General features: G+C 35.5%; 2 protein-coding genes across 3 annotated transcripts in view; one reads left to right on the forward strand and one right to left on the reverse strand.

The window, feature by feature from the left end:
* Window positions 1–24038, forward strand: part of LOC145683671 (1-acyl-sn-glycerol-3-phosphate acyltransferase alpha-like) — a 368125-nt gene that overhangs the window by 161437 nt on the left and 182650 nt on the right. The gene's annotated exons all lie outside the window — the stretch shown is intronic.
* The window catches only part of LOC145683644 (uncharacterized), a 58685-nt gene continuing 45611 nt past the window's right edge, over window positions 10965–24038 (reverse strand). The window contains exon 3 of one of the 2 annotated variants that reach the window (XM_081754987.1): window positions 10965–11308. In XM_081754987.1, the coding sequence (XP_081611113.1) occupies window positions 11186–11308 (123 nt within the window). In that variant the 3' untranslated portion in view covers window positions 10965–11185. Of the gene's footprint in view, window positions 11309–18304; window positions 18746–24038 lie in introns of those variants that run through there. The other variant, XM_081754991.1, reaches the window with a different exon arrangement.

Below are 24038 nucleotides of genomic sequence, written 5' to 3' on the forward strand. Positions count from 1 at the left end.
AAAACTACCCTCTTACGATTTTACAACTCAGAAAATTAAGCTAAAATCAGTGCGTAACAAAACTGTCATAAAAATGTCCCGTCCGTAAGATTAATTACTGATCATTATAAATGTGGTAAAATATTTCCGTTATTAATTATAATATGGCTGTAGCCGCAAAATGTCTTTGGTGATTACTCTGAGTTATCGTAACTGTACATTTTAACAACTATCAACAATTTTTATTAAATGTCTCGCAGAACTATAGGCCAGAATGTCCCGTCATTAAAAATGGAATGGCTGCATGCGTAAATGAGTGTATTATCGATATTCAAGATTTAAAATGTCTGATAACGAATTTATCGTTCGTTAGTTATATTTAACTGCATGCGATGATATAGTAAATTTTTATTGCTAAAATCACCAATAGAATATGTTATTATCTATAGGTTGTCAAAAACAATTGATTGGTTAACATTGAATTTACACGGTTTGAAACGGAATAGCAAAACTGGATATACTGTGTCATGCATACGGAACCTTGTATATCAATTATGTGCAAAGAATTCAACCTTTTATAATAAGGTTTAGAGAAATTTCTTTGGTTTAAAAGATTATTTACATTAGATAATGTCATTGATTTAGAAACAAAACATTGTCCTTCATTAAATGTAGAAACACATTTAATGAATATTGTTTTTTTCACACAAATATTGTAAACAAATCAGGATGTGCATATGGTAATGCACAACAGTTGAATTAATGGTGAAAATATGAAAAATCAATAGCATTAACTAATGTATTATCAAGGTTGTAATGGAATACTTCTTAGGAATTGTAAATAAAATGGAGGAATGTAAGTTTAAAAAAATATTTGTTTTCTTTTTTTAATGTATACATCTTTATAAACGATATCATCATTCTTTTTCAAATTTTTCTTGTTAAACATTTTAAAACACTGAATGAATGAGTGGGAATAATATGATGCAAAAAGAATAAAACAAAATATGCGTACAACACAGAATCATCGTTTTGATATTGATGATTATTTGTAAAATATATTTTTGTATTTTTGATAAAATTTTCTTTCCTTGGGAACGTCCATAGCAAAACTATCAAAGTAACATCCATGTTTCTTCTCATCGATGTACATTGCAACCCAATGTAATCCACTTGAACCAGATGTATCGAGATTAATCACAAGTACAGCTGGAGGTTCTACCGTCTCAGGAAGTCTGTGTCAATAGGGTAAATCCCAGTAACACTTGCACCAGTCACTTTATCAACTAGTAACACTTTTAACAACTCGTCACTATACATGTTGAAGATTATTATTTTAATCGTAGTAGGTATGTACCTATCCCTGTTATTCACATGTACCACATACACTTTCACATATTCACTATACACTAATGCTTCATGAACACTGCACCTATATTGTCCGAAACGATGTTTATTATGTGTACACCTGTAAACGTGAAAACTTAATGAAGTATACTTTGGACAGTCTATTACTTCTAAATTTGTAACATATCTGAAGAATTTCTTAAAGAAAACATTTTCTAGTTATTCCGTATGTGTATATGGTTGTAGAATTTGAACATGTTTGAATATTTCCTTAAGATTCTGAAATATTTCCTTAAGATTTCTGAATATTCTACATTGCTTCCGTGCCAGGTAATGCCATATACATTCTCACCTAGGTACTTGTTTGTAGTTATGACCGGCTCAGATAACTTATTTAAAGGAAATAGCGATTTAAAAATCCAGTTTTGGAGGAAGGGAATGTCAGGATTTACGATGGCTAGCTCCTTTACAATAAACTCGTCATCATTATCGTGACAAGCAGAGAAGGGCACAATAATCGTCATCGTACTCAACTGAATAAATTAGGTGTTATCGATATAAATATTTCTATCTTTGTCTACTAGTGCTAAGAAATAAAATTGTGCATACACAATGCGTGTAACAGGTTCATTTAAAGTTTCTGAAAATGATATTTTTAAATTTACAGGGGAATCACGTACTACATCCCATGTGTTGTCATCTAAAGTTCCTGTTAGAGATAGAATAAAACCATACAAATCATATCCGTTTGGATATTCATCAAGAGTAACAGTACGTGAATAATTTTAATAACATATACCAGTACCTGGAATCAAAGTATAGTAACTTAGAAGGTATTAATCGATTAAAATCAGGGGTGAGGGGGTTGGGAGGAAATTATTTTGAGCCGACGTGTAATTGCAGTGTTAATGTTAAAGTTTCGAAACTCAGGGATTAAGATGTGATTTCCCATTGAAGGCTGTGCTGGAGATGAAACCAATAACCAGGCCTTTAGGAACATTACCCAAGAAGAGATTATCGAGGTTGTAAGACTTTACTTATGCAGGTATAGTATAAGATCCAGTCTCCACACTTGTCAGAGGTAACTTGGCCGTTTCCGAAAGCATTCGCGTATTTAATTGCATAGCTAAATCTGCAGCTACATCAATGCGACGTACCCTCATGCGCAAAAATGCGCATATATTGTACCCGATGATTTTTCGCAATTATTTCATTTTTCCTTACGTTTATGGGTAAAATTCGGTTATTAGTAAGTGGAAATAATAGAAAGCAATCCATCTAAGAAGATATTTCCAAAAAAAGATAATAAAATAAAAATATAAGCAAAAAACAAGTTATGCTCGGTTTTGTGTATATTGGCAATAATTCCTTCGAGGGATTTTGCAGTAGCAGAGCACGACTGCAGAGGGAATTTCATGATTGGTAGTACTGTAGTATCCAGAAGTTAAATCAAGGAACTAGGAAGTGGAGTAAAATATTGCATTTATTGGTTTTAACCTAGGGTGTAAATTGTCTGCCAAACATAAATTTGCTTGTGCAACCAAGGTGTTGTACGGAAATATAGAAAGAAAGAGGAAAACTGTTTTCTTAAGTTTGGAAGTGTCATGCTCTATAGCCATGAGTGTTTATTTGATAAAAAATGACAGGCAACAAAACGTTGTCTCTGTGGTCAAGAGGGTAGAGTGACGGACTGGTAGTTCTTAAACTGTTTTGACACCAGATCGAATCCCATTACATCCCATTTATTTTACTTTTTTACAAAGCATTACAGAAAGTGTATTTTTATATTAATAAGAACCGAAACAATATAAGGAAATAACTTTTTGTTTCCTCTAATGACGTGTTTATTCAATATTAGTGTACTATTAGTAATAGCGATTGTTTTCAGTTTAAGGTATGGTATGCCTATTCCTCCCGTTTCCGTTTTTGCACATCAAAAGAAACTTCAACTCACTGCGAGTGTTTCTGCGAGTCAGGATCAGGATAAAAAACATGCGCGACCTGCAGGCTTACAGTCACAGCGAATAAAGCAGAATAGCTCGTTGTCATAAAAAAGCTGATGTAAAATTATTGTTCTAGTGTTTTTGTGTGTTAGTATGAGAGAGAGTTTCTTTTTAGAGTATTGACTCAATCTTTCCTTTTTCATATCCACAAGTGCAAGAAATGCAATCATAAGTCTTTCCGTTTCATAATGCTTTCTTTAAACAAAACTGAATTATACAGCTCTATTTGTGAGGAACACGAATGCTTCCAAAATATGCCATGGATATTAACTATAATCATACCGTTCTTCCTAATTATACAATAGCGTGAAAATCTGATAATAAAATGATGTAACAGGCATAAATTTTTTCTAGCGCGACAACTCATTAAACATAACAAATTAAATTTTTGGGATTACAAATTACCACTTTACGAATCGGTGTAGGCCTATTCGTTTCCACATTCGAGCGACGAAAGAAGAAAGTGTGGTGATAGTTATAAAAATCGAATACGAGATTTCAATGAATTCAAGTTATATGGCAACTACATATCGAAAAAATGATTTTTCGATGTCTACCCATCTATTCGTCTGTCGGTTCGTCACGCTTTTAATGCACTCAAATAGTGGCCATACTGTTCAACGTATCTGGGCCGAATTCTAGACATAACGTTTTAATAACATACTATTGTTTCGAATTTTATATTCTTCGACACCTAAAAGTAAGGGGTAGTTTACTGAAGGATGTTAATTTAAAATAATTAAATTTTCTCAAAAAAGAACAGCTGTGACGATTTTACTTATTTTTTATAAATGTATATTTTATTAACAACTCTCCACCGTAGTATGAATCATTTTTCTGAAAAAAAAAATACATATGATGTAATTTACTCTATGGTATGCGTTCTTTATGCACAATTTTCTCAACCACATTTCATAAATAAACGTATCATTAATAACCTAAGAATATGACAACTCGTTTATCATGTAAAAATTTAGAACGACTAGTTTACTCTTAGGGTGAGCTTTCTCCCGATGATTTTGTCATTAACGCCTCAGGCAATTTTGTTCATATTTCGTAAAGAAATATTTCATTAATAAACTAACATACAGCATAAATCGTTTATCCCGATAACATACAGAAGGAGACGTTTTCTGAAGGGTTGAATTTTTTACGATTTTTTTAGTAATAACTGAGACAAATTTGTTGTAATTTCAGTAAAAACATTTTCTGCTGTAATCTTACAATATGGTATAACTCGCTTGTTCCGAAAAGAAAAATCCAAAAAAAGATAGTTTACTTTGACAGTGAAATTTTCGTAACGATTTGCTTAAAAATTACTCTATTGGTCCAGTTTATAAATAATTTACAATATGGCATAAATCGTTTATCCTTAAAATTACAGATAGAATAGTTTACCTTTGGGGGTAAATTTTTCCCGATGGTCTTCCCAAAAACAACTCAGGAGGTGTTTGTTGCTCATATTTCATAAATAAAAGTTACGTAAATAACCTAGCTATATGTTATAATTCCCTCATCCTGAAAAATCTAGAAGTGGTATATTACTTTTGACAGTAAGTTTTACCCTGCGATTTTCTCAAGAACGACTCAGGCGTATGTGTTCGTATTTCATAAATAAATGTTTCATGAAAACACTAACAATATAGCATAGCTAGTTTGTCCTGAAAAGATCCATAAGGGATAATTTATTCTTGGGGTGACTTTTTCATGATGTTCTCAGAACTTACTCAGACGCTTTTGCTTATAGTTCACATACAATTATATCCTTAATAATTCTAACATATGGCTTAAGTTATTTCTAACGGAAATATGACCAATGGGTACTTTACTTTTGGGCCTAAGATTTCTTCTAGCAATGTTTTGCAAAACTAACTAACTAACTCTATGGCCTATGGAACCCAGAGGTTCAATGCCACGTTCACAAAAGCTCTCCACTGACTTCTGTTCTTAACTAACTGCATCCAGTTTCTACTTTGTATTCCAATCTCTGCGAGATCCATCTTAATATTGTCCTCTCATCTGCGCCTAGGTCTTCCTAATGGTCTTTTCCGATGGGTCTTCCAGTCAAGACTTTGAAAGCGTTTCTACTTTCTTCCATTCTAGCTACATGACCCGCCCACCTAAGCCTCCTAGACTTCACGACCCTAACAATGTTGGGTAAACCGTATAAATTATGTAGTTCCTCGTTATGAAGTTTCAGCCATTCCCCATTCCCGTTCCTCTTGGGTCCGAATATTCGTCTCAGGATCTTGTTCTCAAATACTTTCAGTCTATGTTTTTCCCTCAGAGTAAGTGACCATGTTTCGCAGCCATACAAAACAACAGGCATGGTTATCGTTTTGTATATTTTAAGCTTCAAATTCTTCGACAGAATTCGCGACGACAAGAGATTTTGAACCGAATAGTAACATGAATTCCCTGCTTTTAGTCGACATTTAATTTCTTCGTAGATATGATTTTCCTCTGTTAATATTGATCCTAGATATTTGAAACTATCCACTTTATCAAAGGTATTATTTAATATTTTAACGCATCTATAATTTGCTGTATTTCGGTTCCGACGCACCTCCATGTATTTAGTTTTCTCTGCATTTACTTCTAAACCCATGTAGCTGCAAGCGTTTAATAAGATCTCTGCATTTCTTTCTATTGTTCTCCTATCATCCCCTACTAAATTTACATCATCAGCATATGCCATAACCTGGTGCATACCGTTCAACTCTAGACCCTGGTTGCTATCTTTGATTTTCCTTACAGCGTATTCCAGAACGAAGTTAAATAATAATGGCGACAACGCATCTCCTTGTTTCAGGCCATTTTCGACGTGAAAGCTCGTGGACAAAAATTTTCCTATCCGGACTTTACTTTGGGATTCATTTAAACATATTTTAATTAATCTAATTATCTTTCTCGGTATTCCAAGTTCTGTAAGAACGTTGTATAATGTTTCTCTCTTAACCGAGTAGTACGCCTTTCTAAAATCAATAAATAGTTGATGCACCGGGGTATTGTATTCCCACTTTTTTTCGAGTATTTGTCGAATGGTAAATATTTGGCCGATAGTTGATCGATTTCGTCTAAATCCGCACTGATAATCTCCAATAATTTCATCTGCGTATGGGGTCAGTCTTGCTAATAGAATATTTGAAAGGATTTTATAGGATGTTGACAGAAGAGAAATGCCTCGATAATTATTACACTCAGTTTTGTCGCCTTTCTTCTGAATTGGAACAATTATTGATTCTTTCCACTTTTGTGGCAATTCTTCATTGTTCCAGATAAGGAGAATGAATTTGTGTATCTTGTTCCACAATTTTTCGCCTCCAGCTAAAATTAACTCAGCCGGAATTTCATCTACACCCGGAGATTTGTGTTTCTTTAATTTCTTTATAGCGGTTTCTACTTCTATTCGGTTGGGTTCTGGAATATACGGTTCTGCCGTGTGTATCTCCTTTTCTCCACGCACACTAGTTTTTGGTTGCGTGTTAAGCAAATCGTCAAAGAATTCTTTCCATCCATTTAAGATGTTATCTGTGTCAGTGAGAACTGTACCGTCAGATTTCTTTAATATATAAGCACGAGGTTGATAGTCTTTCTTAAATTCATTGATTTCCTTATAGATGTCCCGAACGTTTTTATTTTTACTATTATCTTCAAGTTCCTTAATTTTAGCTTTCAGAAAATCGCGTTTCTTTCTTCTAAAAGTTTTGGAAGTTTCAAGCCTGATATCTGCGAAATTTTATGTAGTTATTTCATTCAGATTTTGTAGCCAGCGTAATTTTGCCTATTTTCTCTTCTCTGCTAGTTTTATGCATTCCTGGTCGAACCATGGTTTGTTCCTACGTATTTCTTCGTTTCCCAAATTTTGTTTTGCTGAAATTTTAATGCTATCTCTAATTTCAAACCAGGTATCCTCAACACTAGTGCACTCCGAATCTTCTAAAGCCGAGAATCTATTCGAAACTTCAATCTGGTATTTCTCTCTTACCTGGCTCTCTTGTAATTTTTTTAAATTGAATCTCTCCGTTTTCGGACAATGAATATTACCTTTATTCAACGATAACCTCTCTCGTATTATCGCTACTACCAGGTAGTGGTCAGTGTCACAATCAGCCCCTCTAAACGACCGGACATCAATTATGCTAGATTGTCTTCTTCTATCTACTAAAACGTGATCAATTTGATTATGTGTTTTCCCGTCTGGTGATGTCCAAGTGTATTTATGAATGTCGCGATGCGGGAATTTTGTACTCTTCACGATTAGGTTTTTGGATGTTGCAAAGTTCACGAGTCTAACACCGTTGTCATTACTTTCCTTATGCAGACTTTCGTTCCCTATAATCGGTTTGAAAATATCCTCTCGTCCTACCTTCGCATTGAAATCCCCTAATAGAATTTTCATATGGTATCGCGGGAGTTGGTCAAATATCCGTTCCACTTCTTCGTAAAAACTTTTATATCGTCATCCTTATCTTCAGTTGGGGCATGTACATTTAAAACAATAACATCACACCATCGTCCCTTAAGAGTAATAAAATAAAGTCTGTCAGTAACAAATTCAAACCGTTTAAGTGGTGGTAATATGAGTTTATGAACGAAAAACCCTGTTTCCTACTGGTGATTTTTTTCCTTCCCCGTAAAAGAACGTAAAATTTCCGGAGTTCACAGATCCATTCCCATCCCACCTAGCTTCGTGAACTCCTACTACGTCCATCCTGTATTTCTCTAACTCACTCGTTACGGATTTTAACGCGCCTGCCCTATAAAGACTCCTAATATTCCATGTTCCAAATCTCATGTCCATTTTCTTTTATTGAGGTCTTGCCAAGGTATCAGTCCTTGTCCGAGGCTTTTGTGAATATTTCTGAACAAGTGCTTTTTTTTACAGGATGAGGTTGTTAGCCCTACTCAAACCCCCAAGCAGGAGGACCACTCCTAGTCGGCTGTCCGCGACTGCTTATTCAGTATATTCGCAGCTAACCTCTATATCTAGAGGCCTTCTCCTCGATCCGCAACCTCAGGACGCGCCATGCCGTGGTGACAGGAACCCACGTTACACGGGTTTTGCAAAACTCACTATTTTATTCGAAATTTCTCAAATACTGTCTTCTGTCTTCTCCCCGATGCTCTCTATTCTGTGCCATTTGTTCTCCTCCTCTTCCTTTCTCTCCTTTTTCCTTCCTTTCCTTCTTTCCTCTTCAATTCTATTGTTCCTTAACTTCTCTTTGTTGTACCCTTTCTGCTGTAGTAGGTTGTGGAATTTCTCTATGTCCTCCTTCTTTTCCTCTTCTTCAGTATCTATTTCTTCTATTCTTCTCTCCATATTCCTTATGCAGTTTCTCTTGGTGCGGTAATCCACATCACTCCTTTCGTGACAGTAAACTCCTGCCGCACATTCTTTCTTATACCATCTTGTAAATCGTCCATCTTTTCTCTTTATAGCTATGTCCAGGAAGTTTATAGTGTTGTTCATCTCCAATTCCATTTCCTATGATATGATATACATACGGGAAACAGAGGAAAAACTTACGGAGAGAATTAAACAAGATAGGGATGATGTGAGACTTAAGAAAGTAAATAATGCCATATATAAACATGTTAAAGAAACGGGGCATGATATAGATTTGAAAGGTGTAGAGGGGTTAGAGAGGGAGAGTAGACCAATGATAAGGAAATGGAAGGAAGCACGAAGGATAAAGAAAGAGAAAAGTGACAAAATAATGAACTGGACAAGTGGACTATTAATACATGATCTATGGGATAAATTATAGGAACAAATTGAAGTAAAAGAACAAGATTGAACATACTTGTATGTAATTTATGCTCATATATTAAATATTATTATAGTTTAATATTGTATATAGTTATACTTATATAAAGTTTTATGTATTGTTATATTTTATAGTTTATTTTTATGTCTATATATATTTTTATATTGCTGTATTTATAATCAGTTGCATATAGTATAGTCTGTTATTTATATCTAATAGGCATCAAAGGAAGATTAAGAGAAGGTTTTAAGACAATTGGTCAAGTATAAACAACAGGTGTGTTACAGATGTCTGAAAAAGATAAACAAGGGGTGGAGGGTAGTTAGGTCAGGGCAGGTGGCCGACAGATGACGCCCGGGGAAGTACGACTCAGGTGGCTTGCCATGCACACAAGGAATTTGATTACTTTCACTTTTAGTATAAATATATATATGCTCTATGATATCTCTTTCAGTTAGAGTCTGATGAAGACAACGTTAAGTTGTCGAAACCGTTACACTGTAATTCAGTTTTTAATAAACAAGTGTATATTCTCTGGTGAAAAGTTTATTATTACTATTTTATAAAGCCGTAAACTATGGTTTAACACCTTCCTTGATCATATCCTGGATCCGCTACTGTATATATATATATATATATATATATATATATATATATATATATATATATATATATATATATATATATATATATATATATATATATATATATATATATATATCTTTCTATAGTCTAGTGTGGTGTATTACACATTGTGTGAATCAATGGCAAGAGGTGGAAATCAGCATAATTCTCATCTGTATTATATTTATGTATTTTAAACAATAATATCATAATGAAAATGAAATGAAATCTTTGAGTTTAACGTTCCACGGTTATGCCGGTTAGGCTAAAGGGGACAGTGATGATGAGAAATGAATGAAATGGTGGAATGAAGAAAGTGGGAGGAAACGGGAGAACCACAAGAAAATTACGCACACGGTGTTTGTCCACAACAAAGTTAACTTGGCGTGAGCTGGCATCGAACCAGGCACCGCATGCACCAGATGTGAACGCACTGCCACTGAGCCACCGCAGCCCCTAATATAATGCATTTGAGACTTTGCTACTCTTTCCCTTCAAACAAAACTTGAAATGACGTTGGTGGTATGAATGTACGTGGAAATCATCTTTAGTTGGTGTGAACTCAAAAGGTCCCTTACGTCTTTGCTACATATTAAGAGGACGAAATTAAAATACCGCTAACTTTACAGTAATTATAATTATGTGATATCTTCAAATAGATAAAGGATGATGGAAATGTGGAACAAGAGCCTCCTAGTCAAGGATGTTATAAAATAGAGGATCTGTCCATATGTATTTTCATCCTATTAAATCAATGAAGCTAAAAAACAACCGAGCATCGGCACGTTGGATTGGCCACTCTCGTTTCCGCCATCATCTGATTGGCTAGTTTAATTTCCACCATGATTTTTGGCTGAAAACATTGCGATCTTATTGGGCGCAGTGGACAAAGTAGAGGTGGGCGAAACTATGACGTATGGCTTCAAGATCTTGTTGTAAGGGCAGATCCTCTATTTTATAACATCCTTGCTCTTAGTAGCTTTCCGTTGGCAGCCATTTAAACACACGAAAAAAATGCCGATTTCTAAATGGCCGATTTTCTAAATCGAGAGCAGTGATAACGGTATCTCATATAAAATAATATTGTCTAGCGAGCTCTTGTTCCACTTTTCGATTATCTTTTATCTATTTGAAGATATATAATTACTGTAAAATTAGCGGTATTTTAATTTCGCCGTGATGGGGCCTCTTAAGCAATGTATGTATACGTACAATAAGAAACACATTGTTGAATTCACCACTCTTTATTTGTTCACTTTTCAATTTACATTTATTTAAACTTTAAATCTAAATACAAAATGGGAACACTTCAGAATATATTTTCGACTCAGATTATCTAAGAAATGAATTAAGCTCCGTTAGTTTATCTTAACTGATTATAGAATTGTTAGAGATCATTTCCAATAAAGAAAACAGTATTATAAAATATATAAAATTATGAAATAAGTTCGAATAAAATATTTAGAACAAAAGCCTGGGGAAAATCTTCATTTTACAATTTATAATATCTTGTAACCATTTTTCGTTGAAAGGTATTTCGTTTGGGTGATGGACAAATCGGCATCCTTCGAAAACATACGATACCTGCAATTATCAGTAACAAAATGAAAAAAGGAAAGAAATTACGTTTTAACACATGGGCTGAAAAGTCCCGGGCCTAACACATAGATGGCGCTAGTTGTATTGCAGTCACCTTGTTTTCAGTGAATACTAACCTTCACAAGACAGCTGTGAGAATTTCATGATATTCTATTCATTCGTCTGTGAGTTATTGTGCTAAGAGTGACCCTACTTGTGTTAGTTTCAAAACAATGGATCAAAAACAATTTCGTGTTTTAATTTTACACTGCTTCTTGATGGGAAAAAATACCGTTCAAGCGAAGCAATGGCTTGAAAAGTGTTATGGGGACTCCGCTCCATCAGAAATAACAATAAAACGTTGGTTTGCTGATTTCAAACGTGGTCGTAGAGACACCGATGATGCAGAACGCAGTGGACGTCCAAATGAGGCAGTAACATCAGAAAACATAAAAAAAAATCCACAAACTTGTTTTGAATGATCGAAAAGTGAAGGTGCGTGAGTTAGCTGACATCGTAAAGATATCAAAAGAACGTGTTGGCTTTATATTGCATGAGCATTTGACTATGAGAAAGCTCTGTTCAAAGTGGGTGCCGCGTTTGCTCACTGTTGACCAAAAACAAGAACGTGTTGATGCTTCTGAGCAGTGTTTGACCATGTTTAAACGTAACAAACCGGACTTTTTGCGTCGATATGTGACCATGGATGAAACATGGATCCATCACTTCACTCCGGAATCAAAACGATCGGCATCTGAGTGGACAGCAACTGGTGAACCTCGTCCAAAGCGCCCGAAAGCACAACAATCGGCTGGCAAGGTTATGGCCTCGGTATTTTGGGATGTGCGTGGTGTAATATTCATCGACTATCTTGAGAAAGGACATACCATTAACAGTGACTATTATATAGCGTTATTGGAGCGTTTGAAGGCCGAAATTGCAAAGAAACGACCGCATATGGCAAAGAAAAAACTTTTGTATCATCAAGACAACGCACCGTGTCACAAGTCAATCAAAACAATGGCAAAACTACATGAATTGAACTTCGAATTGCTCCCACATCCACCGTATTCGCCAGATTTGGCTCCCAGCGACTACTGGCTGTTCGCAGACCTGAAAAAAATGCTCGCCGGTAAGAAATTTCGCACGAATGAAGAGGTTATCGCTGCAACTGAGGCCTATTTTGAGGCAAAAGATAAATCGTTCTACAAAAGTGGTATTGAAATGTTAGAGCGGCGCTGGACTGATTGCGTTGCTCTTCATGGAGATTACGTTGATGAATAAAGCTAATTTTGAACCAAAAAAACGGTGTTTTCTTTGTTAGGCCCGGGACTTTTCAGCCCATGTGTTAATTTTAATGCTCTTCATGACTATTGAATAGAATAAAAGAAAACTACGAGGAGTGTCCAATAAGTTATCTACCTAGACAGGAACGCTGCGCAATTTGAGGTCAGTCGGCACAATGCAGTGGCTGTGAGCAGATTGTTTCTGTTACGCCGCGTAGCGAATGTTTGTTGCGACACCGCGAACAATGGACAAATTCCTGATTCAACTGGTGACAGGAGACAAAACCTGGATCCCTGGATACATGATGGGGACAAGTGAATGGTACCGCCTGAAAGGCAGTTCTATTTTGAAGAGAATGATAGGCGAAACATGACCCTAGGGTAATTAGGTATGTCTCAGGGAATGTTTAAAAATTTCCATCTGTATACGGGAATATGGGACATTGTCGGTATATTTTTTTTTTTTTTGGCGGGCTTACTTTTGCACCTGGAAAATTGGAATTGTGCATAAACATTTAGCCCACCGAGTAGTATTTACCAGATTTTTTCAGATCTCTGCGATAAAACAGGGGGGTTCAGGGGGCTAAAAGTTGAAAAAAGGATATTTTTACCCCAAAAAACACTTTTCCCCTCATTTTCCCGCCTTAGATACATGATGGAGACACGTGAGTCATACTGCCTGAAAGGCAGTTCTATTCTGAAGAGAATGATGGGCGAAACATGACCCTAGGGTAATTAGGGATGTCTCAGGAAATTTTTTACCTGAGATCATGGTGTTTTACGGTAATTTGGGGCATGGTAGGAATTCCTGATAAAATTTCTCCCGCCCTTGGTATTCAGGATAGAAACTTGACGTTTGGCACACACATTCAGTATACCAAGTACTATTTATCAGATTTTTTTAGATGGCTACGTTCACACCGGGCCGCTCCAGAGAGGCCCAAAGTGCGAGGAAAAAAAATTCCCTCCAAAATTTTCCCTTTGACATTATTTTTCCCGCTCCTTGTATATGATATGAGCATGCAAGTGGTACCATTTGAAAGCCAGCTCTATTCTGAAGAGAATGAGGTATGAACCATGATCCTAGGATAAATAGTGACGATGCAGTAGCTGTTTGACTGAAAGTCTAAAAAATAGCCCAAAAACCCTGGATCCGGAAAGTGTTAAATATGACTATTCTATTGAAGGAACTATTTTTAGAGACACCTACTTTAATTAAAGATCTAGGAGTGCTATTCGATCCTAAATTAAGTTTTACTCATCATATTGAAACAATTGTTAATAATTTATACAGAAATCTTAGCTTTGTTATGAGAATAGGTAAGGAGTTTCAAAACGATGCTACGTTAATGAAACTCTACTTTTGTTTTGTGAGATCGCAATTAGAATATGCGACTCTGTCTTGGACACCAAAAACACAAAAACACATAGATATGATTGAAAGAATAAAATCAAAATTCTTGAGATTACTTGCCTATAGAAAAACTGGCATGCATCCAAAATACGAGTCGTATTCAGAAATAGTACAAAACTTCAATATGAACACGTTGAAACAACGGAGAGGATATACAGATATTTTATTTTTAGACAAATTACTACATGGTAAAATTGACTGTCCCAATTTTACTTAGAAGGTTCAATTGCATGTCCCATCACGTAAAACCCGTGTAGGAAATAGCAGCACATTTTACTGCAGAAAGGCAAGAACAAATATTCTCGCTAAGTTTCCTATATGTAGAATGAGTGCTTCCTACAATGCAATTGAAAGGATAACTGTTATAGATACATTTTGTAATGTCGGAGACAGTACACAAGAATAGCTTTAAAATATGTGATAATGAAAAGATATAAATATATAACCTTTTTACAAATGTATATATAACTAAGGGTAAATGTATTTGTAAGGAACAACACTGTAACTGGGCCTGGAGCCTGTTGTGTTGAATAAATAAATAAATAAATAAATATATGCGGGGACAACGATTTTTGTCGGACAAAAACATCCAACACACAGTTTCTCAGTGTTTGGCAGGTCATAACAAAGAATATTTTTTCCCTGGGAATTATTCTCAACCTACAAAGTGGCGACGGTACATCGACTTCTATGGGGACTACGTCGAAAACAGTGATAAGCAAATGAGCCTATCTACATTCCTTCCTGTCTAGGTAAATGACTTATTGGACGCCCCTCATAATACAGTGAAACCTCTCTAAAGCGGACAGCCGTGGGGAATCAAAAATTGTCCACTATAGAGAGGTGTCCGCCTTAAAGAGGTTTCAATATTTTCTTACGTAAATTAGTAATCAAGGTGATATGTAATTAGATAAAAAAGTATTTTTGCATGAATCATGTATTTACGAATATTACCAAAATGTTACGATACCTGCATTACCCTCCGCCATCCAATACTCTATGTTCGAGGCACAACATTGAAATAAGATGCTATAGTTCTCAGCACTTTACACTTATCACTACTTACTACGTTTTCAGTATGTCGCTTTAATTTGTTGGTTAATTGCAGTCCAGAAGTATTTTTTGAGACAATATGCATAACCGCGGGCAAAAAACACCAAACTTGTCTTCTACTTGATCAGAGATTCCAGAGAGACAGTAGCATAACATGTCGTCCCAAACGTCGGGCAACTGTCAATCACTTTTGTGTCTAAAATAGCTTGGATGGGAGTGGGAAGCATGCAAAATACATGAGAGTATTGCTAAACAGAGGCGCTTCATCTGGATCGCTGAGCAGACAGTTGAGGAAACTAAATGTCACATTGCTTCCTTGGTGACATATATGGAAAATTAATTTTTATTATACGTTTAAACTTGTTTCTAGAGAAAGTGTCCGTAATACGGAGGTAAATAATACCTATAAAAGACAGAAAAGACTGTCCGTATCCGTACTAGAGAGTGTCCGCTTTAGAGAGGTTTGCCAATATGTTTTTCCCTATTGCAGTGTTTGGGGATTACAAAATGTGTCCGTTAATGGAGGTGTCCGTTAGTAGAGGTTTCACTGTATTTAGAAAGTAGTACAGTAATAGATAATGCTAGTGTCTACATTTTTTTTTATAAATTGTTCTCACAAAAATACTTTGTATATGTGTATGTATATCTATATAAAGTAGTATGATACCAAAGAGGTAGATTAGCTTTTGGGGGATAAATTAGAAATATTTTTGATGATATATTAATTTTCACGAGATTTTGAAACGCATAAGAAATTAATGGAAGAGGTGTTTAAAAGGTTTAGAAAATGAGTTCCGACAGTTTCAATAAAAAAACAACCTTGTTCCAAACTAAAATCAAATACTTAAGGTGTCCATTTAAAAATGGAAATATTTTATTGATGAAGAACCTATTGAATCTATAAAAGTAGACGAAAAGCTGAAAGTTGTAAGGGATTAAATCGCATTTTTCTCTCTCTTTTTTTTATTTTATAGTAAACTGATGTATCATTACGCTGAATTGATTCCACCTTCACAGGAACACCGTTCCCACATGATTAGGGATAAGCTAAATTGAAAGAATCATTTTGTGACAATTTTTGTTAAAAGTTAGACAATAATGTCAATTTTGTGGTACATACTGACAGCAGTCTTCGAAATTATTCCATTGTGTGTTCGCAATATGATAGTAAAAGGAAGCTTTGAACATTTTCAACGTTTTCAAAAGTCATTGCGTCATTTGACTGGAGTAAAAACATATATGATGTTGAGGGGAATGCCTTAAAGACTCGTCCTTCAGAAGTTTTAGTATCACTTACATAATGTTTTAATTGTTTACATACATACATCCCTCAAAGATGCAATCTTCACATTGTTAGGTGCATAATAATCTCTTATTTCGCAAGTTCATGGGCGTCTCTGGCGGGGGGCACGAGGGGGACGCGTCCCCCCAATATTTTGAAGTACAAAATATTAAATATTTTATTATAATTTAATTTATTTACTAACGACAGAATATCATATAAATAATAATTATTATTATATTTATTCGGAATATAATATTCAGGCTGTGAAACGATTATAACTGAGTTATACCTTAGGGGGTCCGTGAAGGTAAGCAGAAAGATCACAAAGGAAATCCAACATAATAAACAGGTTGGGCTAGGTAGTACGATTTAAATCACTTTCTTTGACCGCCCCCCCCCCCCGAATTTTACATCCCAGAGACGCTAGTGCGCAAGTTGATACTTTTCCTCACTAACCCTGTAAGAATCTGTCAAGAATAATAAGTTCTATGTTAAAAGAAATTGTCTGCATCCTCCATTAACAGGAAAGGGAAAGCCACAAAGCCAGCAACTGCATCTGTGTGTATGTGATCTCGCCTGCGCTGCCATATTTCTTTATTGAAAATATCGGTGATATTAATGATAATGAACTATGAAACCTATTGTAAAAATTAAGAAATGAACATGAATTATGAAGATAGGGTAACACAGAGCAATTTCTAGCTAAATACGACGAATAATTTTCGTACTATTTCGGAAAGAAATTCACATGTTATATATGCAGAAATTATTTCGGCTGAAAACATTAGGCACAGTCTAACGTCCCACGATTATGCTCCAAGGCTAAGGGGGACGGTGATTATGATGATGAAAAATGGAAAGTAAAAAACTCACACAAGTTCTTCTTTATTCAACACAAAGCAGACTTGGCGGAAGGTGACATCGAACCAGGGGTACCATGTTTCAGAGATAAGCACTCTACTTGTGAGCCACTGCGGCTTCAAATACATTATATGTGAGGAGCCTCGTATTAAAAGCCGCCAAATCCATTTTTTAAACTGAAATTACGTTATATATCGCTTGTTATATATTTGATTTAAAGGAATTCCGTGGAAACAGAATTTTGTTTAAAAGCTTAATATTTCATACTAAAAAAACTAGTTCAAATATGAAACTTTGTACGCGTGTATATGGAGCTTCACTGCACGTTTTGTGAGATTATTCGAAACTAAGCGAAATGGACACACCGCCATAGAAGGAAAGATGGAAGGGAAGTGAGGAATAGGAAGAAGAAGAACACAGCTGATCGATGATTTGAAAGATAGGAGAAAATATTCCGAATTAAAAGAGGAAGCTGAAGATCGACAAAAGTGGAAGAAACATTTCCAGGCCAAAATCTAAAAATTGAAAAAAATCCTCATTAGTCCCAGGACCTGCCGAAAGGCAGAATACCTAATAATAATAACAAGCGAAATGGATATGGCGGATTTTGATTGCAGGCGCCTCATGTATTGTCATCTGAGATTCAACACCGTGTCTCTCCAATTTTGGCAAATTTTAGTTTTTGATACCATTAGAATTAGTTTAGAATGGCGCACAATCTAGTTAAGTAGTACACCTATATCACGACAAATGTCTGTTATTACCTCAAAGTAATAGCGTGTATAATGGGGCTAAAGCTAGTTTTAAAACAGTTTTTGTCTTTCCTGTAAAATGAGTGAAATGTTACTTACGCGGTATTTAATCTCAGCCGACGGTATCCTATTTAGGTTGACTGATTGCATAAGTTTCTTCTTTAAAAATCGCAATTGGTGATAGTGTTACAGAAAGCCGTTCGTTAAAGTAAAACCATTTTTATGAGTATTTTAATAAAATATACCATGCCATTGACTTGTTAGTCTTGTAGAATCGTGTTTGTTACAGCAAATAAGTTAAGTTTCTGAATCACATAAATGTTTTCTTTTCTTGTTTTATTTAACAAATATTAATTAAAATATACATCGGTTTTATACATAATAATACAGTATTTGCAAAAAGTTGCAATATTAATATGTTTATTTATGTACAGAAATTCTGTATTATTTTATCAACATTTTTAAGTAAACAATATATTGTGGATTACATTTCGTATTTTAAAAGATAGTTACAATTTGTTTTTTGTTAACTACTGTATTACATTAGTTTTAAGCATTAAAAAAGTTAACAATAATTAAAATATTAATTAAGATTGTCTTGGAAGAGAGAGTTTACATATTGCTTCAGTAGTGTTGGGTTCTGATTACAGGTACTGTTCCTTTTCATGGGAAAGATATTCCGTAGCAACACATGAATTTGGAATTTAAAATGTTTATCAATGCTCCATATTTATCGACTGATACTTCGCCTGGTTGATGTACACAATCACAACCCTCAAACTTAAAGGTTACCTGAAATATTTATAAAAGGATAAGTTAAGTTCTTTTTAATGAGGGACTTATTTTACATCCTATTTTGTATTTGGTCTAGGAATTAATTCGTGCGGTTGGTACGCACACATTGAAGCTGTACTACAAACACAAAATACATAAATACCTTAAGAAAAATATTGTCCATCGCTAGCCACCACTTTCGCCCATCTGTCAGGCAATGTACGGATTCCGTGGCGAAAAAAGTCCTCATCCTTGGAAGCGATCCAGTCAGAGACCCATGTTTCGATATCTTCTGAAGAAGTAAACCGCTGTCCAATCAAATCGTTGTTCATGCAATCGAACAAGTAGTAGTCCGAAGGAGCAACGTCTGGTGAATACGGCGGGTGGGGTAAAACTTCCCATCCGACATTTTCTAAATAGGTTTTGACCGGTTTTGCGACATGTGTGCGGGCGTTATCATGTTGAACAATAAGTTTATCATGTCTGTTCTCCCATTCTGGTCGTGTTCTGGCCAGAGCTTGCTTCAAACGCATTAATTGTCGTCGATAACGTTCTCCATTCATAGTTTCACCCGGTTGCAGCAGCTCATAGTACATCACACCTTTCATATCCCACCATATGCACAGCATAACCTTTGCACAGTGAATATCTCGTTTTGGTTGTGATGGACCTGGTTCACCTGGTTTCACCCAAGCCTTTTTTCGTTTAGGGTTCTCGTAATGGATCCACTTCTCATCACCCGTAATAATTCGATGCAGAAACCCCTTTCTGCTCTGTCGTTGAAGCAGCAATTCGCAAATGGTTTTTCGTCTTTCAACGTCTCTGTCTTTCAATTCATGTGGAACCCAATGTGACATCTTTTGAATCATTCCCATGGCTTTCAAGCGTTTGGAGACTGTTGTTTGATCAACGCCTAATGCTGCTGCAAGTTGTTCCTGCGTTTGACACGAATCCTGCTCGAGCAATGCTGTCAATTCTTCGTCTTGATTTTTTTTGGCTGTCCAGCTCGCTCTTGGTCTGCCAAGCCGAAATCACCACTTCTAAACCGTGCAAACCACTTCTGACACGTTTGCTCAGCTAGAGCATGGTCACCATACACTTCCACCAAAATACGATGACTTTCAGTCGCACTTTTCTGCATGTTAAAGTAATGCAGCAGGACACCCCGCAAAAACACTTTATCAGGCACAAATTGCGCCATGTTCACTTAACTACAAACTGGTGTTGTTGACGCTTTAATCCATTGCCCTATACTACGAACGATACGCGATGACAGGGGTTTGCAACACATGTGTGGATACACGGAACTGTGGGACGCTCCGTTCGTTGCGCCATCTCTTGTCCACCCGCACGAATTAATTCCTAGACCAAATAGTTAATGTTGAATTTTTTAAGTTGTAGGCTTAATTTTGATGTGTTTTATATAACATACATACTCAAACAAAATTTCCTCTTTCAATTTACAGAAAACCCAAAATTACTGATTTTTTAGTAAAACATAAACAGTGGACAAGATTTAAAAATAACACGGGTACTAAAGTTATTAGATACTAATTGACCTAATTTTTTTTAAAAAAAATAATAAAGCGTGATCATTACGCAAATTAGATTGTAAAAATTGGTTAAGAAAATATTAACAAATTTAATTTATTGATTGTTTGAGGAGTAATTTCAAGAAATAAACCTCATGAAATTAATAGAGGGGCTGGGGAAGGGAGGGCGGTGCGGGAGGTGGATAAATTTTGTAAGAGTATCGTGAATGGGGGCATGTTTGAAATGGGGGTAGGCTATCGACACGTTAGTGTAAAAGACAGTAACTTCATTCACTTATGTTGTGGGTTCAGGTAGAGTCTAAATGGCAACGTGCATTTTCATTTCACATTGGGCGCATAAAGAGTATACAGCCCAAATGGCTCCTCCGATTTAAAAATTTTCTTCACTTTAGATTGAAAACATCATATTTGAAGATAGGTTTTCCTCTTACATTTTGTTGTAACTGCTAATAACAATTACCCTATGCCAGGGGACTTTTAGGACATCCTATATACATTTTTCTGTTGAGTTTCTTTGACAACATTGGCATGGGTGCTGGATAACCTACTTTACACATGGTCCGAAATTTTGGCTAAAAGTGAGTGTAAAGTGGTAATTACAGAGATGTGTAATGTATGGAAGTGACTGTGAACATACAGTAGTTGTTAATATATTATATCAATAAGTACATAATACCACAATACTTAACAATTATAAATCGCTTATGCTCTTGTTTACATTACTGAACAGGGTTGTCATATCAGTAAACCTTAATCCGCGGAGTCGTTCAGTGATTCGAGATATCGATTGTTGTCATGCGTGTTCGTTTGTTCAGAGTGTACTTAACCAATGCCGAGACTAGACATAAAAGGTAAATTAGGTCTACCACGTATGGACTGTAATAACTGGATGCACTCTCGATGTGTGAAAATGGACGAAACGGATGTCGATAGTTGTACAAAGTTTTATTAAATCTCAAAATCATCACTGGTGCTGTGGTAGATGTTTGAATAAATGGCAGGATAGTATGAAGGAGTTTGAAATATCAGCCGAGTCTGTCCTCTCACTGAAGGATATTTTCAAATTGTTACTTGATATGAAGTCTGAAATTAATAATCTTCAAAAAATTTTGTGAACTGGAATGCGATTTAGGTTAAAACCTTAGATTTGTTACAAAGTGGTGTACAGTAATCAAACTTTGCTTACCAATCACTAACACTTAACTGAAAAACAGTAGGTAGTAATTGAAAGTTTGACAAGTGGAAATAAGTTTTAAAAAAACAAATCGTGGAGTTAAAAATGAAGTGTGTTGGCATTATACAGTATTCTAGGTGTGATATATTGGAAATGTATGGAGTTTCTAAATTTCCTCAAGAAAATATTCCTGAAATAGTCATTAATGTTTGAAAGGGTTGAAATGTTAACATTGATGAAACCATAATTGGGAATGCTTGTCGTCTATTTACCAGCGGCGTAGCGTAAGAGAACGCCGGTATGCCCGGCATCCCCTGTTAATAAGAAAAAGTACGTATTTCATTATATATAAATTGTTTGCTTGTAATTATCACAATTATTTCCACTGCAATCTTCTGGCGCGCTCTCTCGACTTACTTTGACAAGAGGAACCTACGCATGCGCGTCGCTCAGATGCACATTTTCTGTCTTTCCTCCTGTCGTATGCTATTTTCCTTGGGCTTCCAGGCCTACTGAAAGCATCGGGGTTTTCGTCTGCTTTCTGTTGAATGCGCATGCGCAATACTTCCCTTCTCTCTCCTCCTCATCCCTTGCAACCCTACATTTGCTTTAGATATACGCTGGCATATTCAAGTATTTCCAACTGCATATATTTTGAACTAAGCTATAGTTTCTGAACAGAACGTACGAGCACTAATATAAAGGAAATAGAACAAGAACGGAAATGGTTAGTTCAACGCATTTTTGAAGCATGCCGGTTATGTAAATAGTAGTATTAAAATAGTTATGCCTTAATCACAACTAAATGTATCGTAATTGTAATCTTCATCGTAAAGGAGCTCAAAGACACAGGCATAAATATAAAGCATTCTGTAGAATTACGATCACTGATCTGGTAGGACAAGAGAGCCACCACTCCCCGTCAGTCGCAAAGATTGTGCCAGGGCCCTTCAGTCACTGGCACAAATCTCGGGGACATAAGGGGAACATGTTCCTTACAATCTTGTCCCCCCCCAATAATCCGATTTGAGATTGTGATGATGATTTCTATCCGACTGCCTCAAACGAAACTGATGTCCTTTGACTTGTTTCATTTTTAAAAAAGAATCGTATTCTTTGATATTTCATTGTCATTAATTATTAGTAGTCTATTTTCAACTATTTGTTTAATTCCTGTAACAATTCCTATAATGCTATTGTGGTAATCATAATTTTGCTCAGATAAGAGTATTGTTGCGCCAAATATAGGCCTGATTGATTTTCTTTCATAGTTTTGGGGAAGGCATTATTTGTATTGTTATAAAACAAATGTCCTAAAATTTTAATGTGGATCATTGTGGATGCGTAAGTAGAAACATGTCAATTATTATTACGCATATATTCAAATTTCAGAATGTGCTTACGGCACTGAGTTGTAATAATGATATGTACCACTATTTCATCTACATCATTTGGTATATAATATACGAGTACAACAGGTTTACCTCAGAAATCTGATTCATCTACTGTAATATGAGTCTCTTCTCCCCTCCCCCCACAATAAGCTTTAAAATGTACCCTCCTGCCGATGTTATAGACAACTCTGCATCCCTAATCCTCCACAGCATTTTTTCAACTTCATAAATATTTTGAACATCGTTAAAAAAGGAAAGGATTATGGGAACAGTCTTACCCATCCCACGAACGTTGAAGACAGATTTGCGTTCTTGACTTCAGTATCTGGATACAGAAACAGGCCCCCAGAGTTGGTTTAAGTGCTTTGTATTTACATCTTCAAATGATATATATAATCAGGCCCATATTCACGAACGGGCGTCTGAGTTCCGGACCCAAGATGACAAATTTCTAGGGACGATATATATATATATATATATATATATATATATATATATATATATATATATATATATATATATATATATTTGAAAGAACGAGATTGACGTGGGGTATGTGGAGAAAGAAGCCGCCCACGAGAAAGAAATGAAGGGAACGATACTGGAAACAATGTTCATACAAAAGTGGGGTCTAGTTTTCTCATCACAACGGTAGTAGCAAGAAGGAGCTGAGACAATTGGTTTTTAAATTCTAACGTAATCCACGCATTCGCTTCTCTATGCCCCACTAGACCTTCAATTAGGGGGGCTTCCTCCTAAATTTTGTATAACCCTATATTTCTATTCGGAATAGCTATGTATTGCTGCTTGCAGTAGTACTATATCGCACAAATGACTAACTTTGGCATCCCCCTTTCGGAATATCACGCTACGCTACTGCTATTTACAACGGTAATGTATATTTTTGTATATTCTTTCCAAGTATTGTTTATATTTTCGGGCAAAAGTGCTATTTTAAAAGCTCAAGCACTTAAGAAGAAGAAAAAATAGAAAGAAATAATTTAAATATTTGTATTCTATCGAGAGATTTTCTTAATTTGGTTGCTATGACGATTTGTTTATCTGTTTGATATCTTTGCTATTGTAACTGAAAAATATAGATATAACGAAGAACCATCTTGTGTATTCTGAATATATAATATTTTAATATGACAAACGAAATATATGTTGAAAGATAATAATATATATTT

This window comes from Thermobia domestica, chromosome 1, assembly GCF_964235325.1.
Source record: "Thermobia domestica chromosome 1, izTheDome1.hap1.1, whole genome shotgun sequence".
In the NCBI taxonomy this organism is placed as follows: Eukaryota; Metazoa; Arthropoda; class Insecta; order Zygentoma; family Lepismatidae; genus Thermobia; species Thermobia domestica.